The sequence below is a fragment of the Fistularia commersonii genome, chromosome 25, assembly GCF_037954325.1.
Source record: "Fistularia commersonii isolate RoL2024-O1a breed Wild chromosome 25, RoL_Fcom_v1.0, whole genome shotgun sequence".
NCBI lineage: Eukaryota > Metazoa > Chordata > Actinopteri > Syngnathiformes > Fistulariidae > Fistularia > Fistularia commersonii.
The window spans coordinates 4,658,608-4,680,229 of NC_141308.1; the positions used below are offsets into that span (position 1 = coordinate 4,658,608).

Consider the following 21,622-nt stretch of genomic DNA (forward strand, 5'->3'; position numbering starts at 1 on the left):
GAGCAAGCTAATAGGCCAGAGAATGTTACCATCACAAGATGTCAAGATAATTCTTATTATTGAGCTAAACATGTCAGCTACCCTGGCAGTCCAGTGCAACTTGGCTCTCTGAACAACTGGGGCACAGGATCACAGTAGCTCCAGAATTCAATGTGCTCCATACAAGTTGCAACTGTACAGCACTTTTGGTCTAGCATTTATGATAAAAAAAAATGTTTATATATTGTCTTATTGTTTTGAAATTTAATAACATTAACCTTTGTTCGATTGCTGTATGATGGGAACATTTTAACATGTTGGTTTTACAATTTTTTTTCATTTTGACAACTGTCCCGCGTATTGCAACAATTGTTTTTCAATCAGAGAAACTAGGGTATGAGTCCAATCTGTGTGAGGTAGGGGGATTATGTGACAGTTTTTTTTTGTTTGTTTTGTTTGATTTTTAAAGTTAATTTTACATTTAACTTTCCAAAGAGTATCTGTCTGTGATTTCTCAGCATATGAGGATAAAAAGCTGAGGATGACTCAACAGCAGAGTGCCACACGAACTTTCCATGAAAGGTTTAACAAAGAAGTCTTTCTCAGTAGTGGCCTCTCTTCCAATCCTACCTCAAAGAACCTGCCTGCTGTTGGTGGGGCAAGAGGAATGTGTTCCTTTCTCACCCAGCTGTCCACCAAGTAGCTCCTGTTTGCAAGCCTCCTCATGTCAGAAGGGGTCAGAGATTTCCCTTTAAAAGCCGCAATTCTTTTTTTAAGAATCATATAGTGCATGAATTCCTGTGTCCTCACACTACTGCTGACAGATTTTTTTTTTGTAAATGTCACACAGGTGCATAATGAATATATATGTAAACAGACAGACAGACATACATTCATAAACATGTTTATTCATAAAGCATTTTATAATTCTTATTATTTGACATATTGAATGACTAAGACCATCTTTAGCAAAAATGTTCTATCATTTAGTAACTTTTTTCATGTGCCTTTTTCCCTTCTGACATGTGGTAAGACGTGTCAACATTTACTTGTATTGATAAGCAGCACTGGTATTTGTAAAGTCATAATGATGCCCATACTTATATGATTGTTTTGCTAGTACTTGATCATAAAAAGACCAAAACAAAATCTGGATTTGTGCAGATCCTGGACTACTGCTGCCATCATGGCTGAAAACAAGCTTTCTTAGAGCTTTCCAATGTGTCCTTGTTTGGTATTTTGTCTTCTGAACACTTTTGTGTTAGTCAAAACATCAAAGTTTGAAAACAGAAGCTGTATCTCGACTTAAAACAAGATAAGGAAAAAAGATGTATGACACTAGTGTGAACACATTGTACAGCGTACATCATGTGGAGATAATGTATGATCTTCTCCCTTATTTCCCATGCAAACGCATTGCTTATCTTCATATTTACACAAGGGGCAGCTTAACACATTTCACACATCAACTCCTCTTCACTCGCAGGGGGGAGAGAGAATCCCCTCTACCTCTATGTACCTACTAGTGTGAGAATGTCTGGGAACTTTTAACTGGGTTTTTTGAAGGATTAAGAAACAACTAATTAACGCTATTCCTTTATAAACCATGAAACTATTGTGTTTAATTGCCCTGAGACTTTTTTTCTGGAAATTGCTGCCCCCTGTTTTTCTTTGCTGCACAGATACATTTTAACATACCTCATCTTGAGAGGTGCGAGGAAGAATAATATACAGTACAGTGCGAGGTAAATTGCTTAGCACTTAAGAGACCACACTGCATGGCTTGTCACTCGCAATGGCCTAAGTCACCTTCCAGGGAAGATTGTCAACTGCTGCCTGAGAAGACCGTTCACCTAACATGACTTGTCACATTACATCTAGGTAATCACCTCAAGTCATTAACACTGAAAGAGAAACTGAGGGAGGAGAGACGGTGAAACAAATAAAGGACTGGTGTTACAGAGGCAAAGAAGCATAGCTGATCAGATGTGAGAGGCAAATCCATCCCTTGCCTGCAAACACACACCTTTCAATGTATTTTTGACCATGCGTGTGTGCACCCGTGCATGTCTGCCCACGTTCTAGCGGGAGCATAGCACTACTGTTAGTGTCTCATTTTTCAGTCCTCCACTTATTTCTATCTCATTTCATCAATTAATTTTTCTAACATTTATGAGTGCTACTGCTGTTTTTAGTCCTTTTAATTGAATTTTATAGGATACTAAATAAGTTAGATTGGATATGGGAAGGTTAGATGTCTTTTAAGGCCTATAATTGTGGCATTTAGAATATCACATCTGTCTTCATCTATAAAATAAGAACACGTGAGTATCTACACATGATTGTGCTTAGCTGTGACTTATGTGGGTCACTGATGCCCTATGGTATGGTGTGCCCCATTGTGTAGTGAAGGTGTGATGATATCAGGTTACATTTAGCAGGACAGGATGATTAACCGGGGATCTGTCCTTGTTACCAAGAAGCTCTTGAAGATGAAGGGGGGAGGATTGGTCAAACGTGACGATGGATGGTGAGAGGCTGGCCTTGGGTGCTGATCACTAACAATGATGAATAACAAGGCCACTGGGGCATCTGAGAAGCGCTGCTCTTGACTGGTAGAAGAGCCACTGCAGCAGCTAAAAATCACTAATTTAGCATTCCTTTCCCTTATATTTCCCTTATATCCATAGAACATTGCACATTTAGATTATTTTTCAGTTTATTTATCAGAGTTCTTGTGTGTTGTCTATTAAGACAGACTTCAAGAAGAAGTTACATCTGCACATTAAAAATGTATTAGCAAAAAAGACTTCAACACATAAGCTAAGAAGGTAATATCCTATAAAAGGATGTGGTAATATGTGAGATAAAAGTGTCGGAGTTATAATTGTTCCCACTTAGAATTATATTAAATTGGGCTAATGGAACTACCGGTATGAATTTTTAATAATTTGCCCTATTATTAAAATTCTATTTTCTAGTATCAGGTCATTATGGATTAAGACAGAGAGGTCTACTGGGGAACAAGCTACAAACTCAAAATATTCTTTTATGATATCAAACATTAGGTTTAACTCTATGTACTGTTTTCAATTTGATTTTATATGTTCAGCTAATTGAAAAGCAGAGCTCATACTGAGTTGCTATAGAAATACAGAAAATTGATTGATTGAGCGCTAGGAAAAGGAAAAAAATATCAGTGACAAAACAGATTTTGTGCTACATTGTCACACCATTGTGACTTGTTAGTGGCAGCAAAACAGCTTCCAATTATTATTTCTTTTTGGTTCTGCTCTTCGTTAAGGATTTCTTTAACCCTCTGCAATCCAGTTTGCCCCCTTGAGACATGATAAAAGATCTTGCTCAATAACACAGGCAAGTGCCTGCAAGTGTGTGAATGTGGGTGTGTTCCAGTAGTATTTGAATGGAGTGTGCGGGCAAACACTCCCTTCCTGAACTGAAAGGAAGGAAGCCATCTTTATTGGCACACACACTCTCAACAGCATACATGCATACACACACACTTTGTTATTCCCGACACCATATCCCTGTTTAAATGCTAGCAGAGATGCTAAATTCAGATGAGCATTCAAATATTTGCCATGGAAATTGCCTGTGGTTCAAAATTTTTGTTGTAGCAACCATGACCAATGTGCAGAAACCATAGGTTTCCCTGCTGCACATCCCATAACCAGTTAACTCACTTGGAAGCTCCTCCCATGTGCATTCCCATGTCTCAACTAATTTTTATTTTTCCAACATCAGTCATTCTATATCCATGTGAGACAGTAGTAAACAGATGCCTCAAAGCAGGGGCAGCATTCAAACTTTCCTTGTCACACCAGTAGCCCACTCAAGCTGTCTGTATTATTCCCCCTTTAAAATTACATGCAATGTTTTGTCCCATCAGATCTTAAAAGGGACAAGTATATGGGTGCATGTTTGAAAATGGTTAGTGTGTGTGTGTGTGTGTGTGTGTGTGTGTGTGTGTGTGTGTGTGTGTGTGTGTGTGTGTGTGTGTGTGTGTGTGTGTGTGTGTGTGTGTGTGTCAGCAAGGCAGAGTGGGAGGAGGACTATAGTGCCTGTGTTTGTGCATAATATGTTTATGTAGAAGAGAGCATGTTCCAACAAAAGGGCTAAAATAGGAATATACCCATGTGACATATTGAGGCTAAAAGCTTGTGAATAATTTGTCTAATGCATCACATACCCCCTTCCTAAGCTCAATCACAAAAACATGCTCCTGCTGGTTACCTCTGCCTGCCAGCCAAATTGGAAGGAGGTAACCATCCTGGTCATTCACCTTAGTTAGTTGTCACATGGTTTTGTATGGAATTTGGCTGACTGTAAGATTTAGATGTAATAACCTGGCCACATAAAGCTGCTTTTAATAATGATGCTTGCTTTTCTTTTCATGTCATGATATTGTTCTTGAAATGAATGCATTGGCACAAGTAGAATTTTGTGCATTCAAACGACACCCACGTTAAAAAACAATATTTATTATTATGATAAGTTGTAAGAATAGATGTGTCTTTGACACCCATGAATCTGAATAAAATGGGCAAAAACAGTTCATTTCTTTATTTTTTTTTCTTTTAACAACCAGTGAACCAATGTAGTGTTCTAAAGAAAGATGCAATCAGAGTGATACTGTAGAGCAACTCCAGATTGACCATTTAGAAAGTCCACTCATTACTTACACACATATGACATTACCAGTAGAATAGAATAGAATACCCATCCATGATGGGTTAATTACAGAGGATGAATTTCCCTATGAGGGATTAATAAAGTACATATATATATATTCATTACTTGTAGGACTGTTATGTGAGCACCTAATTGAGGAAAAAAATACATAGGTGTAGGTTTTGCAGTTTTCAATTTGTGGCATCTGTTCTGTCATGCTGTAATTTAGTTATGAAGCCTGGTTGTAAAGATTTGAGAATTCCCCTGGCTCTTGGTTAAAATAATGTTTTCGAATCAGCCCTAGTCACTTGGAGAAAGTGAAGAATTTGTGAGGTTTTTGAAGATGAAAAAAAATATTTATTGATCATCATGATTTCAAGTTGGATTCAGCAAGAAACGTTACAGCTACAATGTTATTAGAGTTAAAGGATGGGTGCTGTACCACACTGCATAAGACTTTCAGTCAGCAAGTGGAACACCTGAATTATTTAAAGCTTTCTGGGTATGTGCAGGTTCATGCTTGCTTACTCTACTGACTCTTTTTTTCCTTTCTTTCGCTCTCCTCCACTCACCTTCCTCTGCTTCTTTCTCTGTTTGGATTAAGGTGAAACACGTGAAAAGAGATAGCCCATGTGGGATGCTGCATGTTTACAAACTGATATGGGATGTGAGATATTTTTCGAAGAGCATCTGTATTTTCCAAACTTTTCGTGTTCAGATGAGGTCAGCATTGCATAGGCACTGAAAATACACCTATTGAAAGGATACGCAAACCCAAATTACATCCCTGACAGTAAGATAAAGGATAACTGATGCACATGGAGCCTGGGGAGATTTTTGTAGATGTGGAGGAAGAAACAAATCAGGTGGAGATTTAGATAGTAGTCCTGACCCACAGAATTTCTGGTAAGCACTCAGACTGTCAGGTTTGGCAGGCCGGTGGTGAAGCGAAAGAATAGTACATGGATAATAGATAGTGTGAATGGAGTCTGCTCAGAAATTGTAGGGACGTAATATACGTTGGGTTCCATGCTATATGAAATTAAATTGCTCCTTCCTGTTACAAAATATCTAAACTGTAATCAAAGTACTTCGACAACTAAGCAGTTGAAGTTAGTTCTCCAGGGACAAATTTCACTTCATGTGGAAGTCACACACACAGACACAATGGCTGTCCATTAAACAAATTGCCATTCAATCATTTGTAGTCCTGCTGAAGAGGAGTACTATTTAATCTGTGTTTTTTGAGCTGTGTCCCAGACACTGTATCAGTGTGATATCAACTATGAGATATTTTTACTTTGATCAATTGATGCCCATTTTTCTAATTAAATGAACAATTGAAAGCCCATTTGAATATAGTGCTGAGTCTTTCACACCACAAACAGTAGACACCTGCAGCTGTCTACTGCTACTGGACTACAATGACTTACTGTTGCTGCTTGCAGAACAAAGTGGTATTGTAAGATAAGAGGGGCCAGCACTTGCTCATTCAGACTAAAATGATCTCCTTATAACATAATATGTTTAAAAGTGTCTAATCATTTTCAAGGCCTCTTTTGTTTCTCAGCGGTAACTACACAATTCCCCTTACTTTTTTCTTTTCCCAGGGAAGCCTCAAAATATTGAGAGCTCAGAGCGCGTCCAGCTTTCCGGAACATACAACGTTCGAAAAGGAAAACTTCAGTTACCAGTCAACCGCTGGACCAGGCGGCAAGTCATTCTTTGTGGCACCTGCCTGATTGTCTCCTCTGTCAAGGAGAGCCAGACTGGGAAGATGCACATCCTGCCACTCATTGGAGGAAAAGTAGGTCTTAAGTGATGTGATCTTTTTTTTTTTTTTTTACATCAACATTTTGTTTTCAGTTATATGTTTGGCGTCCTGTACCTTAATGATGATTAGAAAGTCTCAGGCCTATTATTTCATGTCACTGGATTGACCTTTTGTGACCCAAGTCATTCTCTTTCAAATTTCTTCCTCCCATATGATATTGATGCCTTGCAAAAATGATCTCCTTCAAAAACTGTCTTTTGCTCTAACATCAATTGATAGATGCTGCTTTATTCATTTCAGCTCAAAGGCAAGCAGAGACACATTTTACAGGGTCAAAATGGTTTCAGCGATTGGCAGGTGTATTTGGAGTCAATCTTTACCATCATATTTAGTGTAATAAATCCCATTGCTGTCCAATTACCTTTATTTCTCATTGCCCTTCATAAAATGTATCTCCCTAAAAAGTGACCTTTATCCATTTATTGCTTTATGGATCTGTGTATTTGCAAGGACTTAGTAAGCTCAGTAATCTTCCATGAAAAGCCCTAATGCAATTGGCACTTCAGTTTTACTACACTTGGTTTGAAAGAATCTACATAAAAGATATGACCTTTAGTCGACTATTCATCCACCCAGTGCCTTCATGTATGCCGATCTTGTGTATGTGTGTTGGTAATGTATTAAAAAGTGTCAGCAATTTCTTCATAGCCGACATGCTGCTTATGTGACTTTGCATGTCTAAATATGTTTCACATACAGTTATTTCATGTCAAGCACATATGTTCATTATATGATCTTACATGTTGTGTATAAACAAGTGTTCTTCTGGTTCACTGACATCTTCTACCCAGCTGCCATTAACTATTACTTATGAAGAGTCAAAGATTAAAATTTTTATTGTCACACGTACAGTGTGACAATAAACCAATTTGAAAAATGTTTGCCTGCACAATGGAATTCTTACTTTTCTGTCCGCAGTGCATTTGGATTTTTTATTGACAAAAAATAGGGAGGATAAACATTGTTAAATAAAACATAAAACATTGTTATAAATATGAACATTGTTTGCAGTGCAAGTAAGGCATTTAGTGCAGCTTGGTGAGCAAGGTTTAACAAACAGAAGGTGTACGCGCATATGCAACAATTAGGTGTCCATGTATCGTTTTTCCTTTTTATTTCATTATTGAGTTTCAGGGAAAAGTCAGTATTTCTGTCTGTGATATGTGTTTGTCCTTCTACAGGTGGAGGAAGTAAAAAAGCACAATCACTGTTTGGCATTCAGCTCTGCCGGGCCTCAGAGTCAAACCTACTACGTCAGCTTTGACAGCTTCACGGAGCATCTGCGCTGGCACAGACATGCTTCCAAGGTACTTTAAGTGCATTAGAGTTCAAGAAAGAGAACATGCATATGCTGCCCGGCACTACTTTCAGGTCGGGAGCTATGTAAATATAACCATGTAAGCTCATAGTCATGAAAACATTTCATTACTTATGCTGTGATACTACTATGTCCTATATAATATCATTCAACTGAAATGAGAATAAAATTAATTGCTATCAGCTGTTCAGTGTATAAACCAAGTATATCTGCATGCATGTAAATCCTCAGTCATGGTTCCCTCCTCTTTCCCATTTAAAGTCAAGTAGGCCATAGGCAGAAAGCCTCTTTTCTAAATATTAACAGGGACATGCATGTCAGAAGCACCCAGAGGGCCACTCAGAATAGAAGCCCGGACAGAAAGCAGCTCGTGCCCTAGTGACGATCTCAAAGCCACTAGCTGACTCTGCTATGGCAAGACTAGAGTATATTGTCTCTTGCTCCCCCCCCCCACACAATGAGAGTAAAGCTCTCTTTTCATCTGAGATAGCAACTTCTACGTATCTGAATATTGATACTGAACAAACAATGAAGCAATTGCTGGTTCAACTGAGCCATGCACATGCAGTTGACAAGATTACATGATGATGTCATCTGTAATGTTAAGTCAGTGGTGTGGACTTACCTTCTAGACTTTCCCTTGCTCCTCTTGTAATCCTTAGAAGATTGGTCATTGAATGACACTTGACCTCAGCAATAGGCTACACACAGTTAAGCACTCAATACTAGTGTAGTAAAGATAATCCTGTTAAATTTTTTTTTTTCTACCACTCCCCTAGATGGTGTCCCAGCGGATCAACTCAGTAGATCTGTCTTGCTGCAGCTTAGAGCAACTTCCTCCCAACCTTTTCTACAGCCATGATCTCACCCATCTCAACCTTAAACACAACTTTCTGCCTGCTGACCAGTGGCTGCAGCAGTTACAAAGGTAAACAGTGTTTTGATTCTGCTTCAAACACCAATTCAGAGAATAATAGACGTCAGGGATGAACTCTTGAAGGAACTGCAGTTTTTTGAATTGTGTGGTCACTCTTTTTGTGGAAAATGTCAGACAAAGATTCATATAATTTGCGCATCACATGCAACAGCCTGTGCTTTACTTGGCCCAGCAGGACATGACTGATATGGTCGGATTACATAGCATCGAGTTTGCAAGCCACAGACCAGGGTAGTCTAGGAATGGGGCCATTGATACCGTAGGACCAGAGACACTAGCCTCTACTAGGTTTGGCCAAACGAGCCCCGAGCCCAGAAGGGTGGATGCATCTGCAGGGAAGCTTTTAATGTGTTGGCCCTCCTCACTCCCTCTCTCTGTGGGCACCATCTGCTGCATGCTTATCATGCTTCCAGATTAAAGCCCACAGCCAAGTGTGTGTGTGTGTGTCTGTCTGTGCACACACACACACGCACGTGCAAATGCAATGCATGCATTCATGTATATAATGATTTGTGCCCATCTCCCTTTTTGCTCAAGATTACTGCCATAATATGTACAACATTTGATTGAGAAAATTTGGGGTAGATATTGGAAGTGTTGTTGGAAATTTTCGGTTACCTGCCTATGCGAGCTTGTGTTCATGTATGGGTGCATGTGCGTGTCTGTGTGTGTGAGAATTGCTTGCTTGTAACTGAAAAAGTGGCTGCCGGCTACATATTTGGGGTCAGTGCATGCAATGTCTTGATACAGTATGGCATGTTTTGTAAATGTTGACTGCACTGATGGAATATGTGTGTGCCTCTGTATTTATTATTTTGCATAATTCTGTATCTTGAGAAAACCTTGTGAATGAGAGGGAGGGCAGTATTTATGACTCTTATTCAGTCATTTTTTGGACTAGTGACTACTGTGGGTAAGATAATCTGCATTTATTTACTCTATATCCTTACATGTGTAATGACAATAAAGTTGAATCTAATAATCATAGGTTTATATTTTGAAAAATGGGTGTGTGATACAAAACTCCCCTACTGGTAAAGGGGGGAAATAATAATTTTGGTTGCTAAATTTAAATAGGCTCATCCGCATTTGACCCAACCAAACAGCAAGTAGGTCAGTAATGCGAAATAAATAAATAGTTAGCTCACAGAAGAGTGAATTAGACTGAAACCTAAAGCAGAATCTGTAATCATTGTGTCATAAGTAACTGTACTATGACTCATTACACAGTATCCATTCAGCAAAATAATTGATATCTACTGTATTACCATGTAATTTATTAAACATTTTGATGTCTAGTTCTTATCATGATATGGGTTCCAAGTAATTTGTCTTTTTTTTAGAAGGGTGTAAGATGTAAACCTTGCACATACATTCTGCGGTCTTTTTTCTCTTTTGCCAAAAAACAACCACTGTGTGATTTGCTAGTTTCTATGTGCCTAGTCAGCTGCTGATTGCCTGAAGGTCTAACAGATGTCTGATTCATGACAAAATGTGAAGCAAATGGTTGTATTTTTTGCCAAGTGAAAGTTTGGCCGGTATTCATCTTTGACGAAGTACACAAGAATATTATACATATCAGCTTTGTAAACTGTTGGCTATTGTAAAATATCAGATTGCAGCAGCACAATTTATCTACCGCTGAGTGACAGTCTCCCATTTAGGCTTAACTTTTCTACCGATCAACTAATCAATTGATTGCATCAAAAATTATCCGTGCCACTTAATATTTATCGAGCATAAGAGATTAAACAAATCTCAAAGACAATGGAATAACACAAAATATAAGAGCTTGATAATAAAAGCAGAGTGTGAGGATTGCTGTAGAATGCTGTGGCTCCTTGCAGTTTGATTTAGTTTTGGGTTGATTCCCCCCCCCCCCCCCCCCCCCCATTCCCGTCTACGAATCATTCCTACTTCAACGTACTTTACTGCCCAAATCAATAGTCCCGGCGTCTCAGTTCCCTTTTTTTCACCACCAAAAAAATCTGTTTGTGCAATGTGTGAATGAATTGAGACATAATAGTGTAATTTAAAGCACTTGCCTCAGCTGGGTTCATGATACTTGGTTGTATGTGCTCAGTATGTCTGTAAATGTACAGCCTTTTTCCTGCTTCATGTTATTCCCTTGGCCCCACCTCTCCCTGTGGGTCTAACCCATTTGAAGGTCAACCCTCTGCCATAGGACACAAAACCAAAGTTCAATGGAAAACCATTGTTTGAATGAATAACACAGGCATAGGCATGGTTAATTGTTTGCTCAACAAATAGAATGGTTAAGTCCTGCTTGTCAGGACACCCTGAAATATAACATTTTTTGTCTTTTAAAATAATTGGGTTTGATATGCTGTGCTCCCTCCTTCATTTATATGTTTATGGATATTCTCTCTGATATATCTATGCAGATAAAAGTCATTCTTTCCTTTCCTCTATGCTCAGGTTTTCTCGTCTGCGAAGCCTGAATCTGTCAAACAATCACCTCAGTCATTTCCCACTGGCCATCTGTGACATTACAACGCTGACGGAGGTCAATCTCAGCTGTAACTACTTGGCATCTGTCCCCAGCTCTGTAGGATCTATGACCAAGTAAGTAATGGCAGGAAGGTATTGAGTGTGAATGCGATTATAAGTATTGTGTCTTTTACAACATGTGTTGCATCTTTTGTTTTCTTGTCAATAAACATGCCATTTTTTGTTTTTAGAGCTTAATTTTTAGCACATCCGGTACATGAATAGGACTTCAGCTTATATTATGTTTACTAATGAATTCATTAATTTAAATTTAAATTTTGACCACCAGTGGGTACATGGGGATTACAATCCTCTGATAGCTTGTGGGTTTGGGGCTAGAAGTTTGAAAACACTGAAGTGTGTATAGACTAGGCAGGGGATACTCTTCCCACTGATGTATCAGGACTGCAAAACCAGTTAGTGTTTGCAAAAAGCCTTATGCCAGTTTGGGTGCCAACATTTTGCATAGACAAACGTGGGGTTACCTAGCAACCAGCACACCACATAACTTCCTGTGTGTAAAACAACACAACTTGTACTGATCCTTTGTGGTATTTGCCATTCAGATCATCATCGCCTGTCCCTCATCCCTGTATTTCTAGTCCTTTTTTATTTGCTTTGTAGTTTTGCTCACACCTTTGCTGATGCATGCTTTCTCTTGAATGCTGTCATTGAGTGAGGGATAGAAAACTGTTTAGAACCTTGACACCTCAATATTAAGTTGATGAAGCACACAGACACTACATTTATAAAGTCATCTTGTTAAGCCCTACTAATAACTTACTCAAGGAAAATATGCCCCATCATTATTTTAGCTGATTAAAATTATACAAAAAATATTTCTTGATGTCGGCAGAATACATTTATAAGTTTCAAGCTTTAGCTTTTGTGTGCTACCCCAAGTCATTTTTCAAAATTCTGGTTGGAACTTAGTTTTGGTTTAATACCAAATTTGTTGGGAAGGCTGATCTCTCAAAAATCTAAGTGTAGATGAGAACCTATAATTGATGAGAGTAGCGTAGAATGACTTCTTGAACCATTTGTTCTGTTTTAGTTGAAGGTACCGGCACTTTGCCAGAGGAGAACTTTCCATTACTTTCTTTTAATAGAACTATTAGCAGAATAAAACACAGCACTTCATATGTCTATTAAAATTTGCCTGGTATGCTTCCACATTTACATATCACAAAAATGTGGGATGAGCTGCAAGGCTTTCAAGCTGTATCTGAAGTCATCTTATTTTTCTATTCCAACTCTTTTTCTTAGTTATTATCCGGGTTATCTCCATAATGTCAGTTATTTACAATGTAGAGGCATGTGTGCCTGAATAGATCAAGAATGGAACGAGCGTGGTGGAAATTCATTAAGTGGCATTTTTGGTGTTACTGCCATCTGCTGGGTAATATAAGGACTTGACATATAATCATTTTGAGGAACCTCATCATGTTTCCAGATGTGTATATAAGATTCTTTTGTTATTATATTTTATTTTTCCCACTTAAGCTTCATTATAATTCTGTTACTTATCCAAAACTCTTTCAGTCTGCAAACATTCCTGCTGGACGGCAACAGTTTGGAGGAGCTGCCCACTGAACTCGGTTCACTCCAGCGCCTGAGCTACTTGGGCCTTACTTTCAACCAGTTCAGCCACGTGCCCCAAGTGCTAGAGCGGCTAACTTCCATGGAGAGGCTGTGCATGGCTGGAAATAACCTAGAAACACTCACACTACAGAATTTCAGGCTGCTGCGTGTCAAACACATTGACGTAAGGTACGTAAGGTTTCCCAGTCCCCTTATAGTCAACTCAGAATAAATAAATTATGATTTCCTGCTTAATAATGTTGCTTTGACCAGTCATGCATGTGTATGTTCCAAGCAACGTGTTATTCCACTAATGGCAAAAGCTAAAGCAATAAGAGGAAGCCAAAGCAGAAGCAGTCAGCTAGACAGCACGGAATCAGGAAATCATTTGCCCACAGAGGCTTGATTACTTGTCATTACACAGTATGGAAAAGCACAGAGCCTGAGTTACTTGAATTATTTGTCTGTTAATATTTCACTCCTTTTGGTCTTTCAAGGCATGTGACGAAATATTTTTCCATTTGTTTTTACCTTCTTTCCACATAATCATTTTATAAATGTTTTCAGGTTAGCAATTCTCTAGTGATTTAATGGGAATTTTGTATTTCAAGTAACTGCTTAAGTCAAGCTGAAAAAAAAAAACAGAGCAAACATCTCATTTAAATTGCCTTTTTTTTTTTTGCATCAAATGACTGTGTCCCCATGCTGTCAGTGCTTCAAAATATTTTTTGGTCCTTACTGATTATCAGATCAAAGTTCTTTCTTGTATTTCACAATTTGGATGACAAAGTCAATATTATTGAGATTACAATTTATACTTTAAGTACCGGTAATCGGTTGTTGAGTTATTTCAGTTACCGGTATTTGGCATTTTCCATTGAATTTGAACATTTGAAAGCCAGTCTGCCAGACTGTGCATTTCTGTTGGAGTAAACCCTTGTCTTTTCCCCCTCAGATTGAATAATATCTCCACAATTGTGCCGGATGAGCCTGACCTGCTCCGACATGTGATCCAAGTGGATGTAAGGGATAACAGGTTGACAGAGCTAGATGCCTCAGTTTTTCCAAGGCTAGAGGTTCTTCATTGTGAGAGAAACTGCATCAATACCCTCAAGATTAAGGGTTGCCTGCTCAAAGCCATCTATGCCTCTAACAACGGTATGTTGCCATGGAGTATTTAACACCATGTCCTATAAATGATAAGGACCCATGCACTTTCTTCTCTCTTGGCCACTACATCAGTTGTATATACGCTGCAGATCTATATCTGCATGTTCTTATCAGGGCTGAAGTCTTGTCTTAGTCCATAATTTTTCTTGAAAGAACCAAGAGGTACTCAATTTTATTAGCACATGTTAATGTAACAGAATCCTTTCGTCCATGTTGTAAGTTAATGTGTTTGGATTTCTCCCAACAGAATTGCAAATTTTTGATGTCAGTCCTGTTCCCTCCAATCTAAGTTACCTGGACATTTCAAGGTGAGTTAAATCCCATAAGGTCACCGAAATTAGCTTTTATTGTTATATGATATAACTATTATCTGATAGTTTCTCAACAATTTTAAAAAAGCACAATAGAGGTCTGCATTGCAATTTGATCATATTTTAGATCAGCTATGTTCACATATAAATACATTTTCAAATTTGTATATCTCACCTTCTTGGCCAATATGAGGTCAACAGTAAACATTGCAGATAATTATTACAAAGTTTGTGCAAATTGTAAAATTCAACAAAGTAAAATTCAACCCCAAGCTGTTTGAAGTGTGTCATTAAATCGTGCAATGAATAAAGATATAAGTTGTGCAACAGTAGCACATGATCAGTTCACTTCAGCAGTAAGTACCAATTCACCTTTGGTGTCCATTCTGGTATTTGTTAGCCGTGTTTCAATAGTCTATAAGAGATACAATTCAATTTTCACAAATTAGTCTTTCGTATTATCTAAAAATGTGATAACACTTTAAAAATTACACATGATTTTGTACACTTTCGTTTCTATATCCTCCTATAGGAATCATATGGAGTCCCTGCCTGACTGGCTTTGTGAAGCAAAGAAACTTGAAGTTCTGGATGCCAGCCACAACCTTATCCCTGAGCTCCCTGCACGGTGAGTCTTTTGTCAGTGTGGTGTCAGTAGATTTGAAATGTAGTACAGCACCGCATTATACTCCCGACCCAATGCCAACCAGTAATCTATCTCTATGCCGACTCATACATCACACAGAAAGCCTGTAACCTCCACAGGCTGTGTACAGTGGTTTCACCTTTGTCGTGCCTTTTAGAAGGTGACTTCAGATGCCTCTCACCACCTCCTCCTCCTCCCCATCACTCCCATCACCCCCCCCCCCTTCCTATCTTTCTTGGCCTCTCTATCACTCATATGCTTTATTTTAGATGTTTGTTTTTGCCCACCTAGGTAACACAATGATGAATCTCATCTACAAGTGCCACTCAAAGTGCTGTTAAATATTATTGGTACATTCTCCCAAGTCTTTTTCCTGCTGTCTCCACATTCATGTGACTGTGCATGTGTTACTGTCTATCAAACCTACCTAATCTTGTACAAAGAAACATGCATATCTTGATCTGCTTCCCCCAACAACAGCCATTTCTGTGTTCTTCATGTCGCAGTTTGTTATGCAGCAACAGTCTGAGGAAGCTGAGTGTAGGACACAACCAATTGCAGAAGCTTCCTGAAAGAGTGGAGCGCCCTCTGCTGGAGGTTTTGGATGTACAGCATAATCTACTGGTGGAGATGCCCTGTAACCTCTTCTTAAAGTCCGACAGGTACCATTAAAGACCACCAGTTGCAAATGTATTTTTTCTAATTTCAGGTAATGCATGTGTGAGCTGAGTGCAGAAAATGTAGCTATTCGAAGAAGATGGACAGGCAGTACAAATGCAGTTTACAATAAATATTGATCCAACACAAGATATAAGCCTTTGCAAGACTGAGGGAATTAAACAAAGTATTCAATTTCAAGATCACAAAGCTTGAATTTGACCTATTTAGTCAAGGGGTCTTTTTTGAACGTTTACCCTGATCAACAATACAGAATCAATTATCTACCGTGCTTATTTTTTTCAGTTTGCGATGCATTAACGCATCAGCCAATAAGTTGGAACATCTACCACCATCCACCCTGTCAGAGGAGAGCCACAGCGTTCTACAGGAGCTTTATCTGACAAATAACCGTCTGACAGACAAGTGTGTGCCGATGCTGACGGGCCATTCACACCTCCGAGTTCTGCACATGGCATACAACCATCTCCAGACTTTCCCAGCAAGGTGAAGACTCAGTGTCCTATAGCTTGACTTATGTTGAATGCAATTATTAATGTACGTATCGTAATTTCTGGACTATTGAGCGCACCTGCATATCAGCCACGCCGGCTAAGAATAAATAAATAAATGTGTACATATATAGACCGTGCTTGTCTATAAGCTCCAGGTGTCCACATTGTAACATAAGATAATTACACAGATACTTTTTTTTTTTACTTTTAATTGAATACATACTGGTAACATTCACCAATACGTACGGGTGCTTTTTTTTCTGAACAGTGCCTGTAACATGGCTGATGACAAAAATTAAAATAAATAACACAAGGAAAAGTCCATCCATCCATCCATTTTCTATCCCGCTTTGACCTACCGATCACTATCTTTGTCTACCACCTGTGCATTAAAACCATTAAAGTCGTCTTCTTCAGTGTCAGAATTGAACAGCCTCAGAATTTCACGGTAATTTCATTGGTCTGATGTGAAGAGGCGAAATGTTTTGGCGGCATGAAGCTCTTTAGCCCCCAAAAATCCATGAATTAGCCGCATCTTTGTTTTAGCAGCAGAGTTCAAAGCCTGTGAAAAAAGTAACAGTTTATAGTCCAGAAATTACGATAGATCACTGCTTGCATTGGTCTCAATATCAAAACCAATTTCAAAAAGAGAATTTATACCCAAATTGTAATTTGTGATGCTGGAATCAGCATTTCACATCATGTACATTGATCAATCCTAATTGTTGTCCATTCATGTTCTTTCACAAAACCTAAAAACCTGACTAAGAATTGATACTTGAGCAACTCTTGTTATGTCTCCGCCTTAGTAAAATGGCTAAGTTGGAGGATTTAGAGGAAGTAGACCTAAGTGGAAACATGCTGAAAACCATACCCACCACCATCATGAACTGCAGACGGATGCACACACTTATTGCCCATTCCAACACTATCGAGGTCTTTCCTGAGGTCATGCAGCTGATGGAAATGAAAGTAAGACATTTATAATTACAGGTGTCTTTGTATTTTTATCTGACCTTAACCATGTAGTCTCATTATTTTTGCTTGTACTAACATCAAGTATTTTTTGTTTTTTTCAGTGTGTTGATCTTAGCTGTAATGAGTTGAATGAGATCACTCTGCCAGAGAATCTGCCCCCAAAGCTTCAAGAATTGGACCTGACGGGAAACCCACGTCTCAACCTGGACCACAAGACCCTTGAGCAACTCAAGTGTGTTGTGTTTTTTTTTTGGTTTGTTTTTTGTTTTGCAAGTCAAACATTCATGAAAATGAAGCAGCAGTGGTCACGAATATTCAGACTTGTGAACTCTTTAATTGTAGTCCTACTTTAAACATGAGAAGTAGATTTGTGCAGTAGGGTCCTGTTATTATTATAATGAAAATGTTATTTGACTTATTTTATCAACCATGCAGCAAACTTACCGATTTGTTTTCAGTTATGTTATTTGTCTATCTAGGAAATTGGTTTAACATCAGCAGTTATAAGTATATAATACAGTTAATTGTTGCATGTTTTGATGTTTTTCAGTAATATTCGCTGCTTCCGCATTGATCCACCTCCTATGTTTTCATCGAATGAGGCATCCGGTGGGCCTGCTGTTTGGAGCCATGGTTACACAGAGGCCTCGGGCATTAAGAACAAGTGAGTTCAACTAGTCAGTTATGAAAAAATAAGCATTCTTAACTTACCCAGTTACACTTTACTCATTTGAGTCTCTTGAGAATGCATAATGTTCTACCACCGGAGGACTCAAATGGAGGAAACGTATAGCCAGCTCTTATTGGAAACAAGAATGACACTAATTCTAATGCTGAACATCTCGCCTTGCACTACACAGTTGACTCAACACTTTGATATAAACCTATATTCCCTTTTATTTCCTGTAAGATTTGAAAAGAAGACTTATTACTCACTTGAAGCCTTCATTGTTTCTGTACTGAGACCATGACTCAACAACGTTATGGTCTTTTGTTTTCCTCCCAGACTCTGTGTTGCAGCACTCTCAGTAAATAGTTTCTGTGGAAATCGAGAGGCTCTATATGGTGTGTTTGACGGCGACAGGAATGTGGAAGTACCCTACCTTTTGCAGTGCACAATGAACGACGTGTTAGCTGAGGAACTACACAAAACTAAAAGCGAAGAAGACTACATGACAAACACCTTCCTTGTCATGCAGAGGTGAATGACAGGCATTTCCTGCAACTGCCCACGTATTTAAAACGATTTTAAAATGCATACGTTTTGACTATAACCGATCGCATACTTAATTTCTACTTGGTATAATTCAGAGTTGCTGCTCTCATCGTTCTGAAAGCCCTCCTACTTTTGCTATGCTATGATAGGAAACTGGGAACAGCTGGTCAAAAACTGGGTGGCTCAGCAGCGCTGTGTCACATCCGCCATGATCCCACTGACCCTGGTGGCTGCTTCATCCTGACTGCTGCCAATGTGGGCAAATGCCAAGGCATCCTTTGCCGAGATGGAAAGCCACTGCCGCTGTCCCTGGTCCACAACATCGGGCTTGAAGAGGAGTATCGAAGGATCAGGCAGCATAGAGCTATCATTACAGAGGTATGCATTGTTGCTCAATCGCATGCACTGATACGTAGCAATCACACTGGAGTATAAATAAAAATGCTAATTTAGGTGTTCATTGCATAAACAGTGTTTCTTCTTTTCTCCACAGGACAGCAAGGTCAATGGCGTGACAGATTCAACACGAATTATGGGCTACTCTTTCCTCTATCCATCGGTCATCCCTTGTCCCTACGTACAGACGGTCACTCTGACACCCCAAGATGAGTTCTTCATTTTGGGAAGCCGGGGCTTGTGGGATGTTGTGTCGCCCACCGAGGCTGTGGAAGCTGTCAGAAATGTCCCCGATGGCCTCGCCGCTGCTAAGAAGCTTTGCACACTGGCACAGGGCTATGGCTGTACAGACAGCCTCAGTGCTGTTGTGGTCCAGCTTAGTGTAAGTGAAGACTGCTGCTCTTGCTGCTGCTCTGAGCCTCCGCAGCCACCTCCTAGTCCCAGCTTGGGCCCATATCCCTCCTCTTCCTCTGCCATCAAGGAGCGACCCTCAGATGGCTCCCTTCCTGTTCCCCCCTCCTCCTGCAGTGAAATCAGTAGTGAGATCAGCACCAGTGAGATGAGCAGTGAAGTCGGATCCACAGCTTCATCAGATGAGCCTCCGCAGAGCTCCTTGATATTGCTTCATGAGCAGCCCCACCACCCTCACCTCCACCATCAGGCCCACTCACTATCCCTACAGCACCAGCAGGCTCATACTACCACCCAACCCTGCCAGTATATGTATACAGGTTCAGAGCTGCCATCCGCGCGCAGTTGCTGTGCCCTCCATCCAGCCTGCTTAGCAGGCTCCTTTCAGAGGCAGCTCTCTAGTGCCACTTTTTCAAGCGCTCTTTCCGACAACGGGCTGGACAGTGAGGATGAGGAGCCTATCGCTGGTGTTTTTTCTAACGGCAGCCGTGTGGAAGTAGAAGCTGATGTTCACTGCCTCAAATCAGAGTCCTGCTCTTCATCACCCCAAACATCACTGCCGCCGTCCACTGGTCAGGACCGCACTCTGCTTTCTCTTCCCCCACCTCCTCCCCCGCCATGCACCCCGGAGCCTTTGGAAGATGGGGTAGAAATGAGCATAGGAGAGATTGAGAACGGGCAGGAGAGAGAGGATTCATGGCAAGGTATTGGAATAGGAGGTGGAGACGGAGTAAAGACTTTGAGTGGAAAGTGGAGGGGTAATGGGTCAGTGGCACGCCAGGAAAAAAGTCACAACCTTATTGAGGTGGCAGCTGATGCTCCATCTAAGAAGTATGGGGGTTATTTCACAGCTCCCGCTCAGCCCGATCCAGATGACCAGTTCATCATCCCGCCTGAACTGGAAGAGGAGGTGAAGGAAATCATGAAGCAGCATCAGCAAAAACAACAGAAACCCCCTGGGTCCGATCAGCCTATGGACTACTATGACACCCCTCTCTGAAGAGCAGCAAACTACAGTCTCAGCTCTTCCCCGAGCTGCAGCATGCACCCCATTCTCTTCTCCCACCTAACTGTTCTGATTTTCGTCATATGTAAAAAGTATCCTTTTCCGAGGCTGTAAAAAAATGCACATAAAGGTCCCATCTTATTTTTCCCGAACTGCCTTTCTGTTTCTAAACAGTCTCATCATATAAGAACCACACATATTTTTATTCAAAACAACAAGCAAACAATCCCTTTAAAACTCAACACTCATGAATGCTTTGTGGGCACAGCTTCTGTCTGTTGGTCTGGCTTTTTGAAAGACTGTGGGATGATGTTTTTTTCGTTAGACAACCAGCTGTGTATTTAACCAATACTTGTCTTTTTGAAATAGCAGTAGCTAGACCCAGCACCTGTCAATATGGGTAACAATTCAATGGTTTGTTTATTTTTTTTGTAAGAACTTACCATATCTGTTAATGTGAAAGCAGTGAAGTTGCTGAAAAAACTTTTTAAAACCAACACATAATCTTTTTATTATCAGTAAACTATGTGGAATGGTACACCAGTAATACCACACTTAACTGTTGTAGATAGGGCACTTAAAAATACTGTATTTCTTCAGTAAATTGTGGCTCTTGGCCTGTGAAATGGCATAGAAATATTTTGTAGAAATTATAAATACTAACTCCTAGGAGTTGCATACTCTATATAGTGACTCAGTCACTTTTACTAATCTTCTCTGAGAGAAATGGTGATGATTTTTTTTCCAATTACTGTAAATAAGAGAAATGTTGTATACTGAGACTTTTAAAGGAACTGTGTACCTCTATGTTGGTGAGGGTTTTATCGCTAAATTGGATGTGTGGTTCACACAGTGTTTGCTGTTGTGGAGGTGTCACACCCCTTTTATCCCTTTTACAATGTAGACTCACAGATGCAACACATACATAGAAATGTATCAGCCTGACATTCCATGCAATACAACGACAGAATTGCTATGGTTTGCGCTATGTTTGATTGTGATGTCCTGTAGTCATCACCGTATCTAATTAACACTAAATAAACAATTCCTGCATGCATACATGCATGCATGCACATGCACACTCACTCTCTTTCACACACACAAACACACGCACACACCATTACACTAATATAGATACTCACAAGTGATAAAAGTACCACAACCCTCCAACAGTAACTGTAACCACCGGCATGACTGTGTGAAATTACATTATACAATGAAGTATATTGACATGGAAAACAGACAACACACATGTTCCTGTCTTGGTATAATAAATTTTAATTTTGTGAATATACATTACACTGTCTTGAGTTTTTAATTAATTTACAGCACGTATGTAATCCAAAACCAACCTTAAAATCCCAAACCATAAATTCACTCAATATTCTCACATTGTTCTCATGTTTTTACATTGAAAGACCAGAAGATGGCAGTCATCTATAAGGCTATGATGCAAACTACAAA

The 21,622-nt window shown here is 39.6% G+C and overlaps 1 protein-coding gene across 1 annotated transcript in view; it reads left to right on the forward strand.

Annotated features, from left to right (window-relative positions):
* phlpp1 (PH domain and leucine rich repeat protein phosphatase 1) overlaps window positions 1-21,450 on the forward strand; it is a 43,002-nt gene extending 21,552 nt beyond the window's left edge. The window contains exons 2-17 of the mRNA XM_086172041.1: window positions 6,282-6,478; window positions 7,687-7,812; window positions 8,603-8,751; window positions 11,200-11,346; window positions 12,814-13,041; window positions 13,808-14,010; window positions 14,270-14,330; window positions 14,866-14,961; window positions 15,486-15,641; window positions 15,943-16,143; window positions 16,961-17,123; window positions 17,231-17,361; window positions 17,680-17,793; window positions 18,136-18,330; window positions 18,495-18,723; window positions 18,839-21,450. Coding sequence (XP_086028167.1) covers window positions 6,282-6,478; window positions 7,687-7,812; window positions 8,603-8,751; window positions 11,200-11,346; window positions 12,814-13,041; window positions 13,808-14,010; window positions 14,270-14,330; window positions 14,866-14,961; window positions 15,486-15,641; window positions 15,943-16,143; window positions 16,961-17,123; window positions 17,231-17,361; window positions 17,680-17,793; window positions 18,136-18,330; window positions 18,495-18,723; window positions 18,839-20,152 — 3,710 coding nt within the window. The 3' untranslated portion in view covers window positions 20,153-21,450. The remainder of the gene's footprint in view (window positions 1-6,281; window positions 6,479-7,686; window positions 7,813-8,602; window positions 8,752-11,199; window positions 11,347-12,813; window positions 13,042-13,807; window positions 14,011-14,269; window positions 14,331-14,865; window positions 14,962-15,485; window positions 15,642-15,942; window positions 16,144-16,960; window positions 17,124-17,230; window positions 17,362-17,679; window positions 17,794-18,135; window positions 18,331-18,494; window positions 18,724-18,838) is intronic.
* The last annotated feature ends 172 nt before the right edge of the window (window positions 21,451-21,622 follow it).